The 26376-nt window shown below is 43.4% G+C and overlaps 3 protein-coding genes across 7 annotated transcripts in view; 1 reads left to right on the top strand and 2 right to left on the bottom strand.

Annotated features, from left to right (window-relative positions):
- Nucleotides 1-26376, top strand: part of FRMD8 (FERM domain containing 8) — a 543310-nt gene that overhangs the window by 503511 nt on the left and 13423 nt on the right. The window contains exon 1 of one of the 3 annotated variants that reach the window (XM_070766668.1): nt 25749-26187. The exons of 1 other annotated variant lie outside the window; for it this stretch is intronic. In XM_070766668.1, the coding sequence (XP_070622769.1) occupies nt 26053-26187 (135 nt within the window). In that variant the 5' untranslated portion in view covers nt 25749-26052. Of the gene's footprint in view, nt 1-25748; nt 26296-26376 lie in introns of those variants that run through there. One more of the 3 variants, XM_070766669.1, reaches the window with a different exon arrangement.
- Nucleotides 2074-10767, bottom strand: LOC139175114 (cystatin-like). 3 transcript variants are annotated; one of them, XM_070766000.1, is made up of 3 exons: nt 10472-10767; nt 4937-5059; nt 2074-2466 (listed from the first exon to the last, which is right to left on the bottom strand). In XM_070766000.1, the coding sequence occupies exons 1-3, from the start codon at nt 10688-10690 to the stop codon at nt 2389-2391; spliced, it is 420 nt and encodes a 139-aa protein (XP_070622101.1). In that variant the 5' UTR covers nt 10691-10767; the 3' UTR covers nt 2074-2388. The 3 variants fall into 3 exon arrangements, with proteins under 3 accessions (XP_070622101.1, XP_070622100.1, XP_070622099.1); XM_070765999.1 differs by lacking the exon at nt 10472-10767 and adding an exon at nt 5598-5897; XM_070765998.1 differs by lacking the exons at nt 2074-2466; nt 4937-5059 and adding exons at nt 7929-8321; nt 9817-9942 and having other exon boundaries at nt 10472-10766.
- On the bottom strand, nt 21580-26002 carry LOC139175523 (uncharacterized). Its single transcript, XM_070766667.1, has 2 exons — nt 25334-26002; nt 21580-23989 (listed from the first exon to the last, which is right to left on the bottom strand). Exon 2 carries the CDS (start codon nt 23969-23971, stop codon nt 22238-22240), a length of 1734 nt encoding a protein of 577 aa, XP_070622768.1. The 5' UTR covers nt 23972-23989; nt 25334-26002; the 3' UTR covers nt 21580-22237.

Consider the following 26376-nt stretch of genomic DNA (forward strand, 5'->3'; position numbering starts at 1 on the left):
ACTCCCATTCTTTTTCTTTTTCTTTTCCTTCCTCTCTTTTCTCTATCTGTTTCTCTCTCTTCCTCTCTTCCTCTCTCTCTCCTTCCCTCTCACTCTTTCCCTCTCGGCTTCTGGGCAGGTTTGGAAAACTCCGAGTTGATGATGATTTTTAAGTGAGCGATTGCTCACTGCTCAGCTTAGAGGGAACTATGGCCCACAGTGTTAATCTGTCTAGGTCCTTCTGTATTTTGAGTTTCTCCTCTAGGGCATTGATGGCGAACCTATGGAACGGGTGCCACAGGTGGCACAGGGAGTCATATCTGCTGGCATGGGGGCTGTTGCCTTAGTTCAGCTCCAAAGTGCACGTGTGTGCCGGCCAGCTGATTTTTGCCACACACAGAGGCTGGCCGGAGGGGTGGGGGCATTTTTGGTTTCCAGAGAGCCTCCAGAGCAGTGGTTCTCAACCTTTCGAATGCCGCAACCCCTTAATACAGTTTCTCATGTTGTGGTGACCCCCAACCATAACTCTAGCACCAATTCTCCCAACAGAGCTTTAAGCTGATTGGCAAGAAGGTCAGAGGGATGCCCCCACTGTAAACGCCCAATTGGTCGAATTGTAAAAATACGTTCCAAGGTGTTCATAACATCATGGGGAAATTTTCTTTTCCCAGGGTCTTAGGCGACCCCTGTGAAATGCTTGTTCGACACCCAAAGGGGTCCTGACCCCCAGGTTGAGAACCACTGCTCCAGAAGGATGTAGGAGGGCTTTTTTATCCTCTCCCAGCTCCGGGGAAGCCTTTGGAGCCTGGGGAGGGCGAAACATGAGCCTACTTGTCCCACCAGAAGTTGGGTAACACGCTGTTTCCGGCCTCCAGAGGGCCTCTGAGGGGGTGGAGGAAGATGTTTATACCCTCCCCAGGCATTGAATTATGGGTATGGGCACTCTCACAGGCGTGATACATAGAAACATAGAAACATAGAAGTCTGATAGCAGAAAAAGACCTCATGATTCGTCTAGTCTGCCCTTATACTATTTTCTGTATTTTATCTTAGGATGGATATATGTTTATCCCAGGCAGGTTTAAATTCAGTTACTGTGGATTTATCTACCACGTCTGCTGGAAGTTTGTTCCAAGGATCTACTACTCTTTCAGTGAAATAATATTTTCTCGTTTTGCTTTTGATCTTTCCCCCACCTAACTTCAGATTGTGTCCCCTTGTTCTTGTGTTCACTTTCCTATTAAAAACACTTCCCTCCTGGATCTTATTTAACCCTTTAACATATTTAAATGTTTCGATCATGTCCCCCCTTTTCCTTCTGTCCTCCAGACTATGCAGATTGAGTTCATGAAGTCTTTCCTGATACATTTTATGCTTAAGACCTTCCACCATACTTGTAGCCCGTCTTTGGACCTGCACAATTTTATCAATATCTTTTTGTAGGTGAGGTCTCCAGAACTGAACACAGTATTCCAAATGTGGTCTCACCAGCACTCTATATAGCGGGATCACAATCTCCCTCTTCCTGCTTGTTATACCTCTAGTTATGCAGCCAAGCATCCTACCTGCTTTCCCTACCGCCTGACTGCACTGTTCACCCATTTTGAGACTGTCAGAAGAGAAAGAAAAGGATCAGAGGAAAAGTCACTCTTGAAATGCATGGCAAGATGCAGGTTAAGAGATCAATCAAACCAGATCTGGAAGGGACTTTGGAGGTCTCCTAGTCCAACCCAACTCAAGCAGGAGGTCCTAGATCATTTCAGACAGGTGATTGTCCAGTCTCTTCTTTAAAACCTCCACTTATATTTACCAATCTGATAAAAACCTCCACCATGTATTTACCATACTGAGAAATATAGAGTTCAATTGGAGTTAGGCGGCATATAAATTTTACAAATAAAATAAATAAATAAATATTGCCCTACATTTTTTAATTGCTGCTGTCCATGGCAGACCCCTAATTCCCCCAGCTGGACAAAACAAAACCTTTTCAGTGAGAGATTTTCTGGAACAAACCGTTGTGGCATTGTGCTGCGGGTGTGAAAATACGGATGGGATTTGGAGAAGAACGGAACACACACACACACCAGGACGTCATGATGATAGCTTTATTAAGACTAACTGAATTAACAAAAGATTGATTTGTCTTCTGGGAGAGAGTAGAGAGGAGGATGAAATTGAGGAGCGACAGAAGGCACCCATGTATGTCACGGAAGAATTTCAGAAACTCCGAAAAGATTAATTCGGATTTCAACCAACGATTTCATTCATGATTTGCGAACGGCCATACGTGGGATCTTGTTCGGAAGAAACCAAGCTGCATCTAAGAGGTGATTTGGCTGCTGGACACACTCAGGTGTGTTTGTCTGCGTTGGTCTTGGAAGGTGAGGTCCACCTCTGTCATCCTGATTAGGAACAGCAGGAGCGTAACAACTGATTATCCTTCAGCCAAGGACGGGACCAGACCTGAAAGTTGCATGTTAGTGTCTGGAAAGGAACAAAAGAAAAAAACCCCAGAGAATCAGTGGTTAATATAGCCAGGAGTGTATCAACTCGGTTAACAATCATGGAAACAAAGTAAATGCGCTGACCTAAATGCTGGAGCAACTTCACATAAAACACCTCCAGTCAAAGAGTTTATTAAAATGAGTTTTGGCAGAGTGGCCGGGCAGACTACAATTCTCATTCTCCTGAGGTCCATGGAACTACCTGTGGCACTATCCCGGTTTGAGTCCAGGTCAGTGGTGGATTGTAAATGATTTTGTAAACGGTTCATGCGACACTTCTGCACATGTGCAGAAGCATCCCGGGCAGGTGGGCGGAGCTTCTCGCCGCCAGCACTACCGGTTCTAAAAACCAGTTCGACCCACTGCTTGTCCTGGTTCACTGAGAATGGCAAGCGAATTGGAAAAGTAAGTTCAAAGTAAGCAAACGGGCCACGTTACAGCTGAGTCAGCTGTCCAACTCGGGCTGTTGAATAACCAATCGGTGTGGTTTGTATCCCTTCTTTGTCGGAAACACAAAAACTGACTTTTTTTTACCTGTCTTCACCTGCTTTTCCTGTGGTGAGCAGTTCCCATGGGGATCCCTTGCACAGCCGCCCTGAGTCTTCGGAGAAGGGCAGCAGATAGAGCCAATTAATAAATAAACAATAAGTAAACGACTCTCCAGATTGGTTGTCTGAACTCGGACCTGGGACTCCCACTGTCTGTTTGATAGGAGCTAGGGGAGGGATTCAGGCGTTTTAGCCTGATTTGGGCAACAGGAAGCTAATTCTGCATCTGGTTCACCAAACCGAACCGGCAGTTGCAAGGACTGGATGGCCTGTCCATTCCTCCCCTCCCATTCCAGGAGACTCCATGTAGCCAGTTTTGAACACCATTGTTCACCATTGGAACACCATCTTTCGGCTGTGGCGAGGAGGGCGTTTGCCCAGGTTCGCCTGGTGCACCAGTTGCGGCCCTACTTGGACAGGGGGTCATTGCTCACAGTCACTCATGCCCTCATCACCTCGAGGTTCGATTACTGCAACGCTCTCTACATGGGGCTACCTTTGAAAAGTGTTTGGAAACTTCAGATCGTGCAGAACGCGGCCACGAGAGCTATCATGGGGCTTCCTAGATTCGCCCACATTTCTACAACAGTCCGTGGCCTGCACTGGCTGCCAATCAGTTTCCGGTCACAATTCAAAGTGTTGGTAATGACCTTTAAATCCCTACATGGAATTGGACCAGAATACCTCCGGAACCGCCTTCTACCACACGAATCGCAGCAGCCGATAAGGTCCCACAGAGTTGGCCTTCTCCGGGTCCCGTTGACCAAACAATGTTGTTTGGCGGGCCCCAGGGGAAGGGCCTTCTCTGTGGTGGCCCCGGCCCTCTGGAATCAACTTCCCCCGGAGATTAGAACGGCCACCACCCTCCTTGTCTTTCGTAAATTACTTAAGACCCACCTATATCGCCAGGCATGGGGGAACTAAGACATCTCCCCCAGGCTTATTATATTTCATGTTTGATGTGCTGTATGGTTTTTAAATGTTGAGGTTTTTATATATTTTATTATTAGATTTGTTCCATTGTTATACTGTTTTTATTATTGTTGTGAGCCGCCCCGAGTCTTTGGAGAGGGGCGGCATACAAATCTAATAAATTATTATTATTGTTATTATTGTTATTGTTATTATTGTTGTTGTTATTGTTATTATTGTTATTGTTATTATTGCTATTATTGTTGTTGTTGTTGATGATGTTGTTATTGTTCTTATTATTATTGAATGCCAGGTAGGTGCAGGGCCTGTGTGGAGGTTCTGGGAGAATAAGAAATGGGCCTCCTGGAAGTTCTGGAAATCTTGAAACAAGCTGTGGAATATGGGGAAACCATTTTCACCTTCCCAGAGGCTTTCAGAAAGCCTTCAAAGTTAGGGGAGGGTGAAAAGTCCCCCTCGGAGGCCGAGTAGGCCCCGCTCAACCAGTAAATGGGTGGAGAACCGCTTGCTAAATTTTTTAAATCCTACCCCTCCTGGTTAGGAGGCCTGAATCACCAAACTTTCTCTCCAGCGTTACACAGAAAAGAACAGATTAAAAGATCTGCTAGTGTATTCAAGGGAACCAGGCCACCCATACTGAAAATAGAGTGGGCACGGGTGTTTAAATGCCCACATGAAGCCGAATTGCAAGACAAAGAAGGGCGAAGGGAGCTTCCGTGAATTGTAGCCCCAAATATTGCAGGAGAGCAAACGTCCGTCCTGGGAAAAAGAAGAGGAAGAAAGCCCAGGAAATAACAGGCCAGTCAGACAGCCAGATGTTTTACTGGAAAGATCCTTAAACACACAATGAAGGGATGCATTTCTGAGCATTGGATAGGAATGCAGTGGTCAGCAACAGGCAGCCTGTGAATCTCAACAAACTTTACTCATTAGATCTTCCTTTGACATGGTAAATTTAGCATCTGATCTTACCTCCCGCTGATTAATTGGAACCAGCTCACATTTCTGGATAACATTGAATGGCAATACAATGCCCTTTACACACACCGTTTTCCCCAGTTCCATCCTAAGATAGTATTTGAAGCCTGAAACCACCTGGATTTTAAAAAAACAGTACCAAAAGAATTAGGTAATGAGAGCAAATAATAGTAAGAATACATACATAGCAAAACCATGCTTACTTTCATCATTTGCAACCTTGGATGGAGTGCAGCGTATAGTTTGAGAGCAAGAAAATCAGATTGGCAGGAAATATTTCTGCAACAAACAGTCATCTCTTTTCAATTCACAATTTTCTCAAGACACATTAGCGCAGAGCTCTTCAAATTGGACAGTTTAAGACTTGTGGACTATGCCGGCTGGAGAATTCTGGGCGTTGAAATCCACAAGTCTTAAAGTTGCCAAGTTTGGGGACCCCTGTATTACAGACTTTCCCTCGAACACCCACCTCCAGTGCCCCGCTCCGCATTTTCACCTTTCCCAAAATCTTTGGAAAATTCATCAGTGCCTTGATGATGTTATCTAGCTTGGTGATGAAACGTCTTCGGGAACACAGTGAAGTTCAGAGCCTATCAAGGATCCGACGGACCCATTGAGGCTGCCCAACCACCCCAAATGTCTTTCAAACACAAACCTGGGATTCTGCGTCCGTAATACGCAGTTCCTTGTAATAGTTGTTGTTTTTGTTGCCCTTGTTGTATTTTTCCACGGCGAAGGCGGCAGCTTTCACCACCCCCTTATCAGTGACGGGCACCTGGATGATACCTCCAGGCATCAACCACAGTAGCGCCGTGGGGAGCATCAGGAGGGAGCAGAGGAGAAAGAGAGGGCAAGGCAGCTGGGAGTGCGCCATGGGGCCGGTGTGAGAGCGAGGCTGGCAGGTGCACAAGTAAGCAAGCGAACAACCCCAACACTCGCACTGAACCAAACCAGGCACAGCGGTGGCAGATATAGTCCAGGACGGCAGTGAATCCTGGGAATGTTTGCAGATCGTTATCTGCATCTTATTTGCCCATCACTATTTGCCCAGGTTTCAAATATGATTAATAAGTGGAAGATAAGAGCTGCGTTCACATAACTTGCTGATTTAAACTAAGATAGCAAATACACCCAGCACTTAACCCCATTCTGTCTCATTTTCTGCCTTAACTGAGATTACACCAGTGATTCTCAATTATTTTCTGTTAGCCCCCCACCTACACCCACCCCCAGGAAGGAGTAAACATTTCGATCTGGGCCCCAATGGGATTTTAGTGTTAATATTCATTATTTTCCTTATTATAAGCTGCAAGCAAACTATTGGCCGGGGAAGGCTGCTCTACCCACTTACCTGGGAGTAAGTCCCACACTACTCACAGGAGCCTCTTTTCGGTTAGGGGAATCAATTGAGAGGGACCACGCATATTCCCTGAGGTCACATGCTCCCCCCTGAGGGCCTCCCCCACTATTTGAGATGTACTTGATTAGATTGACCCTTCGGCACACTTTACAATAATCCATGGTAGTGCTTGTAATGATTAAAAGCAGTAAAAAGGGGCTTGGACTAGGAGACCTCCAAGTTGCCTTCCAGCTCTATTCTGGTTGGTTGGTTGGTTGGTTGGTTGGTTGGTTGGTTGGTTGGTTGGTTGGTTGGTTGGTTGGTTGGTTGGTTGGTTGGTTGGTTGGTTGGTTGGTTGGTTGGATGGATGGATGGTTGGTTGGTTGGTTGGTTGGTTGGTTGGTTGGTTGGTTGGTTGGTTGGTTGGTTGGTTGGATGGTTGGTTGGTTGGATGGATGGATGGATGGTTGGTTGGTTGGTTGGTTGGTTGGTTGGTTGGTTGGTTGGTTGGGCTACGGGAACGGCTCGTGTGCCAGCAGATATGGCTCCGCATGCCACCTGTGGCACCCGTGCCATAGGTTCAACATCATTGCTCTAGGGTGTTGGCTACCGTCGCCAGCTTGTTGTTGTCTTCAAATTTCATTAGTTCCCCCTATATTCCCTCATCTAGGTCATTAATGAAAATGTTGAAGAGCATAGGTCACAAGACTGAACTCTGCCTACCTCCTTCCATGTGGATTTGGAGCCATTGAGGACAACTGGTTGGGTGCGTTTGGTCAGCCAACTGTTTATCCATCTACATGTGTTATTATCTACCCCGTTTTTTTTTCAAATTTGTGCATTAGGAGATTGTGATCTACTTTATCAAAAGCTTTACTGAAGTCCAAGTATATTGGGTCTACAGCATTGCACTGGCCTACTGATTTTGTTATGGCGTTGAAAAATGAAATGAGATTGGTTTGGCATGATTTGTTTCTGACAAACCCATGTTGGCTGTTAGTTATTATCTTGTTTGTTTCTAGGTAGTGGCAAAGCTGAGTTTTTTATTATTTTCTCCGGTATTTTTCTAGGTATAGAAGTCAGACTGATTGGTCTGTAGTTACATGGTTGGTTGGTTGGTTGGTTGGTGGGTGGGTGGGTGGGTGGGTGGGTGGGTGGGTGGATGGATGGATGGAGAGAAAAAAAAGGAGCGAAGGAAAAGTCACTCTTGCAATGCATAACAAGATGCAGGTTAAGAAATCAATCAAACCAGATCTGGAAGGGACTTTGGAGGTCTCCTAGTCCAACCCAACTCAAGCAGGAGGTCCTAGATCATTTCAGACAGGTGATTGTCCAGTCTCTTCTTTAAAACCTCCACTTACATTTACCATACTGAAAAAACCCTCCACCTTGTATTTACTATACAGGTAAATATAGAGTCCAATTGGAGTTGGGCGTCATATAAATTTTACAAATTAAATAAATAAATATTCCTCTGCATCTTTTAATTGCCGGTGTCCATGGCAGGCCCCTATTTCCCCCAGCTGGACAAAACAAAACCTTTTCAGTGAGAGATTTTCTGTAACAAACCGTTGTGTCGTTGTGCTGTGGGTGTGAAAGTACGGACGGGATTTGGAGAAGAACAGAACACACACACACACCAGGACATCATGATGATAGCTTTATTAAGACTAACTGAATTAACAAAAGATTGATTTGTCTTCTGGGAGAGGGTAGAGAGGAGGATGAAATTGAGGAGCGACAGAAGGCACCCATGTATGTCACGGTACAATTTTAGAAACTCACAAAAGATTAATTCGGACTTCGACAAACCATTTCATTCATGATTTGCGAACGGCCATACATGGGATCTTGTTCGGAAGAAACCAAGCTGCATCTAAGAGGTGATTTGGCTGCTGGACACCCTCAGGAGCGTTTGCCCACCTTGGTCTCGGTAGGTGAGGTCCACCTCCGTCATCCTGATTAGGAACAGAAGGAGCCTACCAACTGAATTTCCTTCAGCCAAGGACGGGACCAGACCTGAAAGTTGCACGTTAGTTTCTGGAAAGGAACAAAAGGAAAAAAAAACCAGAGAATCAGTGCTTAATATAGCCGGGAGTGTATCAACTCGGTTAACAATCATGGAAACAAAGTAAATGCGTTGACATAAATGCTGGGGCAACTTCACACAAAACACCTCCAGTCAAAGAGTTTATTAAAATGAGTTTTGGCAGAGTTGCTGGGCAGACTACAATTCTCATCCTCCTGAGATCCATGGAACCACCTGTGGCACTATCCCGGTTTGAGTCCAGGTCAGTGGTGGATTGTAAATGACTTTTTAAATGGTTTGTGCGACTCTTCCCCACTCGGTTAAAGACCTTGGTATACTAATAACAAAAGATTTACGGTAAGTGCCAAAGCCCACTGCAACAATATAGCCAAGAAGGCTTCAAGAGTTGTAAACCTAATCCTACGTAGCTTCTGCTCTGGCAATCTCACACTACTTACCAGAGCTTACAAAACTTTTGCCAGACCCATCCTCGAATACAGCTCATCTGTTTGGAACCCATATCGCATCTCAGACATTAACACCCTTGAAAATGTCCAAAGATATTTCACCAGAAGAGCCCTTCACTCCTCCACTCGAAACAGAATACCCTACGAGACTAGACTTTCAATCCTGGGCCTAGAAAGTTTAGAACTTAGATGCCTTAAACAAGATCTAAGTATTGCCCACAAGATCATATGCTGCAACGTCCTGCCTGTCGGCGACTACTTCAGCTTCACCACAACAACACAAGAGCACACAACAGATGTAAACTTAATATTAACCGCTCCAAACTTGACTGTAAAAAATATGACTTCAGTAACCGAGTTGTCGAAGCGTGGGACTCATTACCGGACTCCATAGTGTCATCCCCAAACCCCCAACACTTTACCCTTAGATTATCTACAGTTGACCTATCCAGATTCCTAAGAGGTCAGTAAGGGGTGAGTACAATTGCACTAGAGTGCCTTCCGTCCCCTGTCCTATTGCTCTCCTATATCTCCTATATCTTTCTTCTATTCCTATATCTCTTCTTCTATTCTTTCATTGATATGTTCTATTCCTATATCTTCTTTTCTATTATTTCTTAGATATATTTTAATATGAGTATCTCCTCTATAACCTTCATCATGTATTTTACTATGTGTATATAGATATATACCCACTAAAACCCTCATTGTGTATTGGACAAAATAAATAAATAAATAAATAAAATAAATGTGTAGAAGCATCCCGGGCAGTTTAAAAGATCTGCTAGTGTATACAGTACAAGGGAACCAGCCGACCCGTTCTGAAACCCAGGAAATAAGCCCAGGAAATAACAGGCCCGTCAGACAGCCAGATGTTTCATTGGAAAGATCCTTAAGCACACAATTAAGGGATGGATTTCTGAGCATTGGATAGGAAGGCAGTGGTCAGCAACAGGCAGCCTGTGAATCTCAACAAACATTTGACAACTTTACTCATTTGATCTTCCTTTGACATGGTAAATTTAGCATCTGTTCTTACCTCCCGCTGGTCAGCTGGAACCAGCTCACATTTCTGGATGTCGCTGAATGGCAATGGCCCATCGCCCTTTTCACACACGGTTTTCCCTATTTCCACCCTAAGGTAGTATTTCGCACCTTCAACCACCTGGATTTTTAAAAAACAGTAGCACAAGAATTAGGTAATGACAGCAAAAATACTAAGGATACATACATTCCAAAACCATGCTTTCTTTCATCATTTGCAACCTTGGAAGGATTACGGTATATAGTTTGAGAGGAAGAAAATCAGATTGACAGGAAATATTTCTGTAGCAAACTGTCACGTCATTTAAGTTCCCAATTTTCTCAAGACACATTAGAGCAGAACTCTTCAAACTTAGCAACTTTAAGACTTGTGGACTATGCCGGCTGGAGAATTCTGGGAGTTGAAATCCACAAGTCCTAAAGTTGCCAAGTTTGGGGATCCCTGCATTAGAGCCCTTCCCTCGAACACCCACCTCCAGTGCCCCCCTCCGCATATTCACCACCCTTTCCCAAAATCTTTGGAAAATTCATCAGTGCCTTGATAATGTCATCTAGCTTAGTAATGAAACGTCTTCAGGAACACAATGAAGTTCAGAGCCTATCAAGGATCCCACGGACCCAACCACCCCAAATGTCTTTCACACACAAACCTGGTATTTTGCCTCCACAATACGCAGTTCCTTGAAATAGTTGGTGTTTTTGCTGCCCTCGTTGTATTTTTCCACGGCGAAGGCAGCAGCTTCCACTACCCCCTTATCTGTGACGTCCACCGTTTCGACACCCCCAAGGATTCCCTGAAGTAGCACCGTGGGGAGCATCAGGAGGGAGCAGAGGAGAAAGAGAGGGCAAGGCAGCTGGGAGTGCGCCATGGGGCCGGTGTGAGAGCGAGGCAGGCAGGTGCACAAGTAAGCAAGCGAGCCACCCCAACAGTCGCACTGAACCAAACCAGGCACAGCGGTGACAGATATAGTCCAGGACAGCAGCGAATCCTGGGAATGTTTGCAGATCGTTATCTGCATCTTATTTGCCCATCACTATTTGCCCATATATCAAATATGATTAATAAGTGGAAAATCAGAGCTGCGTTCACATAACCTGCTGATTCAACCTAAGATAGTAAATACACCCATTCTATCTCATTTTCTGCCTTGAGATTAGACTAATTTCTCTGCATGGTTTACAATAATCCACGGTGGTGCTTATAATAATTCAAAGTAGTGAGCAAGGACTTGGACTAGAAGACCTCCAACTTCCTTTCCAGGTCTATTCTGATTAGTTGGATGGTTGGTTGGTTGGTTGGTTGGTTGGTTGGTTGGTTGGTTGGTTGGGTGGGTGGGTGGGTGGGTGGGTGGGTGGGTGGATGGATGGATGGATGGATGGATGGATGGATGGATGGTTGAAGGAGGGAAAGAAAAGGAGGAGGAGGAAAAGCTACTCTTGAAAGTTAAGAAATCAATCAGAACAGACCTGGAATGGGCTTTGAAGGTCTCCTAGTCCAACCCACTACTCAAACAGGAGGTCCTATATCATTTCAGACAATCTATTCTTTAAAAAATTCCAGGGATGGAGCACCCACAACTTCTGGTGGCAAGCTGTTCCACTGGTTAATTGTCTTCACTGTCGGGAAGTCTCCTTAATTCCAGGTTGCTTCTCTCCTTGATTAGTTTTCATCCATTTTTTTTGTCTTGCCTCCTGGTGTGTTGGAAAATAAGTTGACCCTCTCTTCTTTGGGGCAGACCCTCAAGTACTGTAAGACTGCTATCGTGTCCCCCCTAATCCTTCTTTTCCCTAGACTAGTCAAACACAAATACTGCAAATGTTCTTCATATGTTTTAGTCTCCAGGCCTTTAATTATCTTAGTTGCTCTTCTTTGTACTTTTTCCAGTGGTCTCAACATCTCTTTTGCAATGCGGTGACCAAAATTGGATGAGGTATTCCTGGTGTGGCCTTACTAAGGATAATAATGGCTTTGGTTTTTGCAAAGGTCAACCTCATCCATAGCTACAGAATACACATGCCCTCAACTCATTTTAACCAACGTGTAACATCCATTCTACCATTTAGAGCAGTGTTTCCCAACCTTGGCAACTTGAAGATATTTGGACTTCAACTCCCAGAATTCCCCAGCCAGCATTCGCTGGCTGGGGAATTGTGGGAGTTGAAGTCCAAATATCTTTAAGTTGCCAAGGTTGGGAAACACTCATTTAGAGTTCAGTGTGTTCTTTATGGTTTTCAGATCGAAATCCTGTCTCTCGTAGCTGTGTGTGTGCACCCTTCACATGAAACCCGACCATGGTTTGCTTGAACCCAGCCATTTTCTTTGCAAATCATGGTTTACAGCTATGTTGTTGGGTTGGATTCATAGAGTGAAATGTGGTTAGACTAAGAGGCCGTGCTAATAAAGTGATTGCAGCCTGATGAGCCAGTTTGTTCAATGATTGTAGCCAGTTGAGATTAATTCAGAAAACCACAGCTTAACACGAGGTGCCAAGCAAGTATTTTGGCCAGAAGCAGGCATACTGTTCTCACAGTGCAAAATTAATGTTATTTCCCCATCCTATTGTCTATACTTGATATATACTCACTTTCCCACAATGCATAGGAAGTCCTCACTTACAACCAGAATTACAGCCGTAAATCACGCCAGTCATTAAGTGGGTCATCACGTGACAAACCCTATGTTACCTTTTTTAATTGTTTAAACCAGTATTTCCCAACCTTGGCAACTTGAAGATATCTGGACTTCAACTCCCAGAATTCCCCAGCCAGCATTTGCTGGCTGAGGAATTCTGGGAGTTGAAGTCCAGATATCTTCAAGTTGCCAAGGTTGGGAAACACTGGTTTAAACCATAGCCAAAAGACGCACAGAGGTAGATGCAAAATTTAATATTGATTCATCAGTATCTCATTACAATAACACGGTTAAAATCAGCCTCAAATATAAATCTGATTTATATATGAGGCTGATTTTATTGTTGTTATTGTGTTATCCTAATGTAGGTACTGATGATGAAAGAGAAATGCATTCATCTATCTCTGCTCATCTTTTGGCTGTATTGTTTAAATTATTTTATTTTATTTATTTATTTTGTCCAATACACAATGTGGGTTACACACACACACACACATAGTAAAATAGTACACATAGTAAAATACATGATGAAGGTTATAGAGGAGATACTCATAGTAACTCATATTAAAAAGGACTAATTGTTTTAAATTTCTGAAATGATTTTTTTGGGGGTGTCAGTCAATAAGTGAATCTGAGGTCATTAAGCAAACCCATTGTCTGCAGTAGGAGGCTCTTTGCTGGAAACCAGGAATAAGCATTTGGTAGTTTAGCAAACAATAAATAAATAAATTGTAAATCACAGTTATGGGACCACAAATGGCATTAAGTGTGGGCTGCTTGCCATGTGATCACAATGTGGGTGAAAACCAGGGGGAAAATTAATGAGGTAATTTGAGGACAATTTTATTTTTATTCCATTTTCTCCTCTTGACTTTGTGACTATCACTAGAGAGAGACATTCAGGGTCCCATATTTTAAGGGACAGAAGCTGCAAAGGGCCAGAATTGGTACGGCAGCCATTTTGAGGGAAGAACAACCCCTTTATCACCACCATTTCTGTGAGGCAGGCCTGGAGTTGCATGAGTTACGGGCTCCTTGCTCAATCAGAGAAAGCAGAGTAGTCAGACTGCTGCCAGCCAGCCAATCCCAGCGAGGGGCGGGATTTTTGCTGCTGTTGTTGTTTACCTCAGTGTTTTTCATTTGTCTCAGTCTCTTCATTGAGGGGGTTATGGGAAGAAAGTCTTGGCCATGTTTGATGCCTGAAGACTGTGGCAGTTTGAAGAGCTGCCTAAAAGAACATGATGGCCTTTCAGGGACTGTGTTTGGACAGCCAAGGAAGAAAATGTACTTGCTAATCCTTAGAAGTATCTCTTCCTGCCGTTAAGAAAGCCCTTAAAGTGGTCAAGCCGCTAAATTCTCCATTTATATCCTGAAGGATGTGACCCCTCAGGCTGGAATCCCTCTTTTGAAATACCAGTTGAGCAACTCTCCTTCCTTCCTTCCTAGCAAAACATACTTCAGATAGACAAATTGGGAACTGAGGCAGAATAAGGTCATCATCATAATCAATTTGTATCTCCAAACAAAATGCAAAAAAAAAAAAAAAAAGGCTTGAATTGTCTAAACATCTCCAAAAGGAAGGATCCAAAGCTCTCCCATCCTGTCAGGAATGGCTTTGAAGCATTTATTAAAGGCATTCTGCATTTCAGAGGACAAAGTATTAATCATACTTTAGCCATTATGGGAAGAGCTCTAAGTCTTCCTTTCTAGAAGGCATTGGATGGCTGCCTAATAACTTTCTTAATTATCCAACAGCCCTTGTCTTATGGCCACACAAAAAAATTAAAAGGGGAGATGGGCTAGTTTTGGCCTGGAAGATGATGTGCATTTATTATTTATTTATTTATTATTTGGATTTGTATGCCGCCCCTCTCCGCAGACTCGGGGCAGCTAACAACAATAATAAAAGTAGCATGTAACAATCCAGTACTAAAACAACTAAAAAACCCTTATTATAAAACCAAACATACATACAAACATACCATGCATAAAATTGTAAAGGCCTAGGGGGAAAGAATATCTCAGTTCCCCCATGCCTGGCGGCAGAGGTGGGTTTTAAGAAGCTTATGAAAGGCAAGGAGGGTGGGGGCAATTCTAATCTCTGGGGGGAGTTGGTTCCAGAGGGCCGGGGCCGCCACAGAGAAGGCTCTTCCCCTGGGTCCGGCCAAACATTGTTTAGTTGACGGGACCCGGAGAAGGCCAACTCTGTGGGACCTAACTGGTCGCTGGGATTCGTGCGGCAGAAGGCGGTGCCTGAGATAGTCTGGTCTGGTGCCATGAAGGGCTTTATAGGTCATAACCAACACTTTGAATTGTGACCGGAAACTGATTGGCAACCAATGCAGACTGCGGAGTGTTGGTGTAACATGGGCATATTTAGGGAAACCCATGATTGCTCTTGCAGCTGCATTCTGCACAATCTGAAGTTTCCGAACACCCTTCAAAGATAGCCCCATGTAGAGAGCATTACAGTAGTCAAGCCTCGAGTTGATGAGGGCATGAGTGACTGTGAGCATTACAGGACTAGCAAAGTTCCTGTAAATATTATTGCCTGATGGCCCTGAACACCAAAATGGTGGTGGTGGGGGCAGTGTTCCCTCTAATTTTTTGGGGGGTGGGCGGAAAAGTATAGTGTCTGAGCGGCAGTCCCTTCGGGACTGGGCGGCACAGAAATAATAAATAAATAAATAAATAAATAAATAAACAAGCAAACAAACAAACAAATAAAAAACCCACCCTGTTTTGCCTCAGAGAATTTCAAAATAAAATACTGTACTGTGTGTCTATAACAGTGAGCTCATAATAGGGCAACTCTATCAATATCAAAATGCCACTTTAATAGTTGAGCTAGTTTCAAATTAGATTTTGATTTTCTTTCTCTCTTCCTTACTCCCATTCTTTTTCTTTCTCTTTTCCTTCCTCTCTTTTTTCTATCTGTTTCTCTCTCTTCCTCTCTTCCTCTCTCTCTCCTTCCCTCTCACTCTTTCCCTCTCGGCTTCCGGGCAGGTTTGGAAAACTCTGAGTTGATGATGATTTTTAAGTGAGCGATTGCTCACTGCTCAGCTTAGAGGGAACTATGGGTGGGGGTATTATGAAGCTTCAATAAAACGTGAAATAGCCTGTGAAAAATGAAGCAGTTTGTTGTGGAAGAAGCATGACATGAGCGTCTCAAAACATCCCTGGTGAATTCTATGGATGCTTCCACTTCTCGGTTAACACATGGCATACATATAATCCTGTCCAAGTTCCGGGCACAAATTACAGTATTAAGAAAAGGGCCATTGGCAACTTCAAATATGGTTATTAAGATATTTTATCATCAAATATTGGAATGATAAATATTGCCTAAGAAGTATCTATCTTTAAGTGCACACCACTTACTATGATTTGCCCCCCACCTGACCTGCTTTAAGACCATGATTGATGTGAAATTGAAGGTGCCATACAATCCCATCCAAGTTTCAGGCAAAGATTACACAAATAGAAAAGGTCATCGACAACTTCAAATATTATGTTATCAAAATATTTTAAGATCAAATATTGTCCAAAATGATGAATATTGGCATGCATGATAAATATTACCTAAGAAGTAGGTAATATTTAACAATTATTGCTTCAGACCAAACACCTGTGATTTTCCACCACCTGCATCAGGTATATGATCATGGCTGATGTGAAATTGAAGGCATCCGTCATTCAGAAACTTTAGGCCCATGGCGTGGGACACGTAGTTGGCACCTAGCAACCCAAACCTAATTTGGAGGAAGCTGTCAAGAAAAAATGTTTCTGCTTATTGCTGTTTTGTGGGAAACTTCAAATTTGCTTTACCCCTTTGGTGTGAGATTCAAACAGAGAGGATGATGTAACAGAAGTCCTCTGAAATTCATCTCATTGAGAGGAATTGATTTTGATTCCCATCATCCCCAACCAATGCAAGTAGTGACTATGGGGATTGGGGATTTATGGGAACAGTAACCCAGTACCTTGGGGGGATGCCAAGCTGGAAAAGTCAATATTTACATTTGAACTTAAAAGGAGAGAGAAGAAAATTGGCCAAGACTCAGAAGCAATATTGCCAATCTTTTAAAAAAATTAATCAGATTGTTAACTTTGTTCTTAACCACAAAGTAAATAAAGTTGGACCTCTGGCAATGCTTCTGAGGTGGCTGTGTTTGGAAAGGAAAAGCTCTTGATGCCTGCCCCTATCAGATTTAAAAACCTCTCCATTGGTAAATAAATTACAGGCTACTACTTCATTAACAAAAGTAAAGATGATTAAAAATCCTTAAATCAGTACACATAGACCATATTAGAACATCTCTCATATTACTGGCAGGGAAACAAACAAAATATATGTGTGGGTTCTTTCTTTGAATCATTCCAAATTTTCTCTGCAATGCCCCCTAAATACAGTGGCAAAATTTTGGCATGTACTGTACTTTGAATCTCCTTAACTGCAACATTTCTCTACATAATGTCCTAGACAGGAAAGAACATTGTTGAATAAGCTTGCTAAAGCCTGCATTTGTGGGCCAAGTTGGTATTCCTCTTCTCAAAGACCAACCAATCTTTCCTTGGCTGTTTAGGGTATCTGCAACACCATCTTGATGACCTCTGCTGGCCCTGAAAAGCTAAGCAAGGGGTGTCCTGGTTAACTTTAAACGCAAACCTATGGTGGTATTTCAGGTTTGGAGACTGGATAGGGAAGTTGGGGAAGGGAGGAAGGAAGGAAGGAAGGAAGGAAGGAAGGAAGGAAGGAAGGCGGGGAGGAGAAGAAGAAGAAGAGGAAGAAGAAGCTCTCAGCTGTGTTTCAGGAGAAGAAATAAAGGTCAGTATTTTTTTAAAAAAATATTTTTATTAAATTTTCAAAAGGACAAACAAGGACATACAACACTAAACATTTAAGGAGCTACCATTGCTCCGCTTGTTGTAGAAGTCTAACTAATACAAAAATATAAAACAATCCTAACTATAGTCAGATCAAAGCAGAAATACCACACATGTAAGTTACATTCTTGTTAAATTTAACTCTATATTTTTAATATTAAACTTATTAATTAAATTTCTTTATATTTTATAATATTCTATACTTATACAAAAAGGAAAAGGAAAAAGTTATTAGTAATACTATTTACTATTTCATTCTATATTATAATTAATTGTTAATACCATTTTTAAAATTCCACCAATCATATACTTTGGCCCATATTTTATAATATTCTGTTTCAGTTTGATTATTTAAACGTTTAGTCATCATATCTAGTTCTGCACATTCTATAATTTTTTTAAATACTTCAGTATCTTTTGGTATTGTTTTTTCTTTCCATTTCTGTGCAAATACTATTCGAGCCGCAACCAATATATGTATTATTAAATAATAAATTTCTTTTTTATACTTTGTATTTGAAATACCCAATAAAAAGAGTTCGGGAGATTTTTTGATCTTCTCCTTTGTTATTTCATTTATCCAATTCTCTACTTTGTTCCAAAATATTTTTGTCTCAGAACATGTCCACCACGCATGATAATATGTACCAATTTCTTTTTTACATTTCCAACAAATAGGCGATACAGACGGAAACATTTTAGAAATTCTATATGGTGGAAGGTACCATCTGTAGAACATCTTAATTTGGTTTTCTTTAAAGGAAATTGATTTTGTTATTTTCTAATTATACATCCCTATTTTTCCCCATGTATCTAAATTTATCTCTTTGCTTAAATTTTTGCACCAACTGATCATATTGTCTTTCAATATCCAACCTATCGTTCTATAATTTAATAAGTATTTATACACATTTCCAATTATTTTTGAATGATTTTGAAATAATAATTTACTCAATACATTATTTTCTTTTTTAAAAATATAAATCTTTACGTCTGTTTGATATCTAGAACTGATCTGCATATATTGCCACCAGTCTAAGTCAATACCTAAATCATGTAATTCTTGTTTTGTTCTTAATTTAAATTGATCATCTAACAAATCCCTATATTTCCAAATCTTACCTTTTTCTTTAAGATTCGGGTGTGTAATAGCTTCAATTGGTGAAACCCATTCTGGCATTACTAAAAAATGGGTTTTCTTTATGAAATAAAGGTCAGTATTAACCTGGAGGTGGGCAGGCGGGCTTTTTTCAAAGCAGAGGACAAGGAGAAGCCATACAAATAGAAAAAAAATCACCAAACTTTCCCCCCAAAAAGAGATGGTCGTGTGTAGACAGACCGGCACAGACAGAATCAGATCTGTGATGCCATCTTCACATCACGTGAGTCGCTAATGGCTCAGGTGATGTGGTCCAAACTGGGAGAAACCCATCCCTGATGCAGACAACGCAGACTAATCCCCATCAACCTGAGTGCCTGTCTTCCCTAGTGAAAACAACATAGAAAGCACAGCTCTATAACTTGTCCATGGCCATCCTTCCATCTCCCACAGCCTCCAATACAACTGATGAAGCTTCCAGGGGAAGGAAGCGAAGCATCTTCTTGTACAGGGTTGTTAAGTGAATCGAGCTTCCCTCATTGATTTTGCTCATCAGAAGGTCGCCAAAGGTGACTTCGGGAAGCTGCAACCATCGTAAATATGAACCAATTGTCAACAGAACTTATGACCGCTTTTTCACACTTAAGTCCATTGGCAGCATCCACTTGGTCGTATGTTCAAAATTCTTGGCATCTGATTCATATTTATGACAGTTGCAGAGTCCTGGCATTAGGTGATCCCCTTTTGCGACCTTCTGACAAGCAAACGCAATGGGGTAGCTGGATTCACTTAACAACTGCAATGATTCGCTTAACAACTTTGGCAAGAAAGGCGGTAAAATGGTTGCAAAACGCACTTAACGAATGTTTCACTTAGCAACAGAAATGCTGAGCTCAGTGGCGGTTGTAAGTCGAGGACTTCCTTAATTCATTTTCCAAATCCACGTCCCAAAATACGTCTATTGCGCATGTGCAATGACTGGCTCCACTGCATCTGCCAGAAACCGCTCTGGTACCAAGCGGAGGAAGCTCAGCTTTGGCGATGTGACGCAACACTGCATCTTTTGACTTTTATCGAGTGTGGTATCCCGCGCGATGCGCGAACTCCGCATCCACTCTGCGACATCAACATGGCTTGGTGGGGGGAAAAGACTACAAACAAAATGGCCACAAGGCCTCCAGAAGTCTTACTCCGGGCGGAAAGAGGCCCGGTTGGTTCGCAGAGCGGGTTTCTCGAGCCCATTTGCCCAATCACCTGCCCCTTGCTTTGCCCTTTTTGTGGTGAGGCTCCGCCCCATTTCCACAGCTTTGTGTGTGGAGTAGACAGTGGCGGGCATGAGGGAATAGCAAGGGAAGCTGCTTCACCTGATGGTCCGGAAGTGGGGAAGACGGAGACGACTTTCTGGACGGGGAGGAAAGTGTTCCCTTGTCAGGAGCATCTGGGCACAACCTTTCTGGAAATATGCGCTTTTCTGGGCTGTCACCGGCTCAGGAGGAGGCCCGTAAACAAGGAGTGTAATGAACCATGGACCTTCATTGACCTCAACTCCCAGAATCCCTGAGCACATGTGCTTTCCTCCCCGCCCAGAAAAAGAACATGTCTACCTCAGGGATTCTGGGAGTTGAAGTCCACAAGTCACAAAAGGGCCAAGGGTTCTCACTCCTAGTTTACAGCTTCCTCCTGAGCCGGTGAAAGCCCAGAAAAGCACATAACTCCGTTCCTCTCTCCCTGAGTCGCAGCCCTCCTCTACCGACAGTATATAGGCTGACCTCAACAACAGTTCATTTAGTGACCATTGAAAGTTACAACAGCACTGAAAAGTGACAATATTTCACTTATTACAGCATTCCCCATGATCAAAGTTAAGGTGCTTGGCAACTGACTCAAATTTATGACAGTTAGTGCCCCAAGGATCATGTGATCCCTTTTTGTGACCTTTTGACAGATTCACTTAACAACTTATCAATTGCAGTGATTCACTTAACAACTGTGACAAGGAAAGTCGTAAAATGGGGCAAACTCAACACTCAATTGTGGTAATAGCTTCATGTATATTTATATTTATATTTATTTATGTATTCAATTTTCTTATGCCACCCTTCTTAGAGTCAGGGCGGCTTACAACATGTTAGCAATAGCACTTTTTATCATATTGCCTCCACAATCTGTCCTCATTTTACCCACCTCGGAAGGATGGAAGGCTGAGTCAACCTTGAGCCGGTGATGAGATTTGAACCTCTGACCTGCAGATCTAGCAGTCAGCTGTAGTGGCCTGCAGTACCGCACTCTACCCACTGCACCACCTTGGCTCATTTATATTATTGTTTCTTTTCACACTGAAGATTATTTCCTCCGAGTTGCCTTTCAAGATGCACAATTTCAGCTGTCTTAAGCAGTAGTCAATCGCTACAAAAGCATGTTTCTTTCTCTTTGAATACAAAGTGGAAGATAGATCTCATATTAGGGAGGGGGGCTAAGTTATTTATTTACAGATGGGGGATGAGTTAATGCATTACTAATCCTCAAATGAATCTTTGGGGGGGAATTGGCATAGAAGAAACTTTAAAAAATCATTTTCTTCTATGATTTCCATTAAAATTCCCACTTCCACTAAAATCTGCTTCTGCAATTTGAGATTGTTAATTAAACTATTTTGCAACCATGGGTCATCTCATATTAGTGGGAACGAGCATTTATTGATATATTCCTTCAGTTTCAATGAATAATTAGGGCTGCAAGGAAAAATTATAGATATTACATTTTCTCAGGAAAACATTCAGCGCTCAATCTTGTTCCATCATATTTTCATTTTTACAGACTCCGTAAAGGCTCTCGAGACTTATCCCTTCATTGTGTTGGCACTGATGTGACCAATTAATGAATTTTAATCTCTATTGGTGTTACATATAAACTATTCATTTTTTTAATCTTCAGTTTCTCTTCAAATTTCATTACCACAGCAAGAATTTTATAATTAAATCAATTGTCTTTCATTTATTCTACTGACTCTTCGAGCTAGGCGTGGTTGGCACCTTTGTCACTACTGTTTTTTGATATTTTAAAATTTTATTTTAAAGAGCTAGTTTAGGACTCAAAGTCTTGACTGAATTTTTTTAGCAAATGTAATGCAACCTTTGGACTTGAGTTTTCCAGACTTTGTTTAATAATAAATTAACGAATAAGGAACGTCAGGAATTTGTACATCTTGTTTAGTGTCTTTGGCTCAGGACATAATACTTAAGAAATAAAATTAATAGATTTTGTCTTTTGGGAATGCAAACAAACTCATACTTTCAATGTCCCCCCCAAAATAAGACTTAGTTGCAAAACAATTTGCATGTTTTTGCCTGTATAATTTACATGTATATTTCAGTAACAATCCTATCATTCAACAATCACAGCCTAATCTTCAATTTTTTACAATTTTGTGCTTTAAATTATATGCAATAAATTCATTCAAATCTTTTATTCTGCCTCTCTAGCAAAAAATACAAAATTACTCCATAGCAGCTAACAGAAACTTGCCAAGAGACAAAAACACCACAGCAGTAACAGGTTAAACAAAAATATATATCAGTGGATTTTTAAAAAATATGTCACATAATAAAGCATTATACAAATTCCCAAATACTTTAAACTACAAATAAAAAAACCCTATCCCACTCTTTTTCTGTTTCTTCTCATTAGATATATGTGTATTTCTCATTATATCAAAAAAGGGGAACAATCTTTCAAAAATTTTCTTGTAGAGCAGAAACCCTTCAAGCGAATTTCAACGATAGTCAACAGGAGTTACATCTAATAGAAGTAGTGCTCAGTATTTAGACTGTGGGAGGGAATTGCAAAGAAGAACTGCACAATTTTTAACAGTTCTGAAGAGCATTCAACAGTTTTGGCATTCAGAAAATATTTGGTCCATTTTTCATGTGAAAGTAGATGTTGGAATTCTTCGTCATCTCTAGAACCTTCCACAAATTTTTTCAGGTTGCTGAACTGAGTGAAGCACTCCATACTGTCGATTTCCAGACCCTTTACACGCAAATACGTTACACATGCTTCCACGTCACTCCAGCTGGGCGTCTCACTCAGGGCCATCCAGGCAAAGCAGGAAAACTCTTGCAGAGATGCCATCCACATCTCCAGGTAGTCGATGCAGTCGCTGTAGAGGCGATGCACCGCGTCAGAGAAGGCGTCGCATTCTGCCTCCAGCCCCTCCTTGCGCTTGTCTGCCAGCATCCCCTTCACCGTCAGGGACATGAAGTTCTGGGCTCTACGGTCTAGCAGGATGGTGTGGACGGACTCCAGCGTCTTCATCACCTCCACCAGGGAGTTGTTTTCCCGCTCCATCTCTTCGATGTGCAAATGGAAGGCGTTCATCAGCGAGTGCATGTGCCAAAGGTAGAGCTCACCGAACTCGTGCTCAAAGAAAGTCTTGAGCACGGTGGGCGTGTTGCTCTGGCCCAAGAAGAAGGACTTCAGGGCCGAGTGCATCTGGAGCAGCTTCGTGATGCCGGGGAACAGGGACAGCCAGCGGGTCTTGCTGTGGGAGAGCAGCCGCTTGTATTCCACCTCCACAAACTCGCAGTATTCGTGCAGGGACTCCGGCCTCACCGCATAGATGTGAAAGTACTGGTAGATCTTTAGGATGATGTTCTCAATGTCCACTTCGAGCCCGTCTGCCCCATGGTGGATGCAGTTGTGCAAAATGTGGGCAGGGCAACGTACCCCAATCAGAGTCTCTCTCTGGAGAGATCTCTTCAGCTTGGTGAACACAATTCTGGCCTCCTCGTCTAGCCCAAGTTTACGAAACATGGTGTTGCAGTTGTCCCCTGCGAATGCCACACACTTCTGAAGCAATCTGTGTTTCTTAAGGACTTTGACAAGAGAGTCTGAAACATCCATTTCAGTGGGAGTTTCCTGAGGTTCCAGGAGTTTGGTCTTCAAGCCGCCGTTCCTGTAGTCGTAATATTGGATGAGCACCGGGACCTTTTCCAGGGCCCTGTGGCTGCTGTCGTCTATAGCCACCCCGCAGAAAGGGATGCCGTGTTCTTCCACGTCAACCATGTCTACGTGTGGATCAAGCACACAATGTTCAATCCCTTCTCTTTTGGTTTGGACATTGCAAATTTTTTGAGCTAGGTCTGCTTCAGAAAATAACTTTCTCAATAAGTCAGAATTATCATCCACTGATTTGTCAGCGTCGTGATTCACGACGGTGTGCAATGCTAGACAGCTGTCACTCGCAGTAGCAGTGGTGTCCTCTGTTTCGCTGTCTGGATCCACAAAAAAGTCCGTTTTTGCACACCAATTGTCCCGCCTTATTGCTTTGTTGCGCCTGTATGCTTTTCGCGCTTTCTTGTGCTTGTCAGAAGACATGTGATACTCCAGATCCCCAGGGCCTTTATGTGCGACTGACACAAACGTGCCAGGTTTGCAGACCAAGCACTCCGCTTCATAGTCGTCTCTACCTTTGCGAAAATCAGGATAATTGCGCCTCGTTTTCTCGGTAAACAGACATTTTCGTTTGGACATGATTTTATCTTCGGAATCCTGCAGGAAACAAAGCACAGAGACACAGGTTCAAGGTTGGGAGGAAGACAATACAGACTCATTGGGCTACTAGCAAATACAGAGGTCTTCTAATCCAACCGCCTACTTGATTGTCAGGTCTATTTGTGAAAACTTCCACTGATGGAGCATCCACAATTGTTGAGGATTACCTACATTTCACTGAAAGAATGAGCACAAAGAGTGGTGCGGTGGCCTAGAGGTGGAGCTCTTGCCTCACCATCAGGAGGTGGACCTGCTTGCACTGTAGAGAGTATTTTAACTCACTGCACCTGTGTATGGTTTGCCAAATGCACAGGGGCAGATAAGACAGTGTTAATGTCACTGACCAGAGGATCATTGGTTGCCCTCTCTCCTCTCTGGAAGAGATTTATAGCTCCTGCTGCCTTAAGAAAGTTCAAAACATTCTTAAAGATCCATCTCATCCTGGGCACTCCCCCTTTTTTTTGAAGTATTACCATCTGACACACAGTACAGGATGATAAAAACAAGGAAAAATGGGCTGAAAAATGCAGTAGCTTCTATCCGAGAGGAGTAACTATATGGAATTCTACTGCATAGTGTAATATTAATGCAGTGTCGGGGTTTCAATTCAATTGTTTAGAACAGTGATGGCTAACTTTTTTGCTGTCGCATGCCACACACGCAATGTGCCCACACCCATAATACGCCCTGCACATCTGTGCGTGATCCCTTTCCCCACGCTCCCCACACTTTTGGCACATAAGGGCCCAGTAGGACTGGTTTTTGCCCTCCCCAGGCTCCAGATGTTTTCTAGAAGTCTGGGGAGGGCAAAAACGGCCTCCCCCCCCCTGAAGCCCTCCAGAGGCTGGAAACAGCCCGTTTCCAGAGTTCCTGAAGCTTTTCAGAAGGCTGGGGAGGGTGAAAACAGCCTCCCCCTCCCCAAGGCCCTCTGGAGGCCAGAAACATCCACCTTAAGCCTCTGCACAAGCCCTTTTTTATCTCAAAATGAGCCACGTGGACATTCCTGGGAGGGGGGAGGGGGCATGGCCAGTTGAAAGTCAGCTGGCCAATGCACGCATCCGTGCTGGAGCTGATCTATGGCAATGGCTTCCATGCTGGAAGATATGGCTCCACGTTCCACTTGTGGCACACATAGGTTTGCCATCACGGTTGTTCTAAAGAGCTTTCGTCTTTGCTTGTTGGAGGTCTGTTTGCATAATAAATCCGGTTGGGGGCCATCAACTGGCGGCGGAGCGGAGCTGCTGGCTTCCCCCTGCAGAACAAGGGGCAATTCGGCCATTGGGTTTAACGTGTTGTGAGAATGCAGGTCGGGCAACCGTGGCTCATGAAACGAGAACGTACCTTTAAGACACCGATCCTCCGGGAAGAAGCCAAAGACGGGCGCTCAGCCGCTCACTCGCAATGCTCCATCTATGAGAGCATCTTTTTCCCTTTTGGTGTCTCCAACCTGAGCGATTTTACGACTTGCGGACTTCAAGTCCCAGGATTCCTCCGCCTTACTTGAGATCGGCCACTATGGCAATCTGCGGGTTGAGGGATTCTGGGAGTTGAAGTCCACAAGCCGTAATGTCACCAAGCGGCTTTTCCAAAATCCCCGCCCCGGAAAACGCCTGGAATTCAAGAAGGGACGCATGCGCGCTGACACACATAGGCTCCCCCAGTTTTTGCGTTAAATGGACCAGCCCTCTGATGACGTCAACACAGCGCTGTTGGTTGGGGGCAGCAAACTAAAGGAGTCCGCCCGCGTTGTTTCTCCGGGCGCCGGAGAGTTCTTTAATATAACAAATACAAATAAATCAAAGGCAGGTTTGGGCCGAGACGTCTAAAGTTGCTTCCTCCACGCGTGCAACACTTTATTACTGTTATCCTTGATTCATAACTTGGGTGGGTGGACGTTAGGCTTGGAGATTCCTCTCGCAAGAGCCTCCAATTGTGGCAATTTGGGAACTCCAATTCCCAGAATTCTCAGTTGCGGAGTTGAAGTCCACAAGCTTTAAAAGCGGTCCGTGCAGTAACGCTTCCTGTTTCTGTACAGCCCGCCTCCCTAAGTCCCGCCCAAAATGTCGTCACTGGGCAGAGGGAGGGGGAGGAGAGCAAAGAGCCCAGCCAATGATTTCCCCGGGAGAGTGACGTCATGTTGGATAGGGTGGGGTCCTAGAGCAACTTCAGGAAAACTTAACAAGGAAACGGAGGAGGTAGGAGACGTTTTTTTCCAGGGGGGTCTTTGGTGAACCTTTGAGCTTGGCGGTTTTCTTGCGGACGTTTCGTGACCCAGCTGGGGAACATCATCATCAGTGCTAGAAGTGAGAGGTGTTTGCAGAGTGGAGGAGGAGGAGGAGGAGAGGAAGGAGAAGAAAGGGGTCCACGGTGGCCTCTCTGAGCTT

This window comes from Erythrolamprus reginae, chromosome 13 (assembly GCF_031021105.1).
Source record: "Erythrolamprus reginae isolate rEryReg1 chromosome 13, rEryReg1.hap1, whole genome shotgun sequence".
Classification (NCBI taxonomy): Eukaryota; Metazoa; Chordata; class Lepidosauria; order Squamata; family Dipsadidae; genus Erythrolamprus; species Erythrolamprus reginae.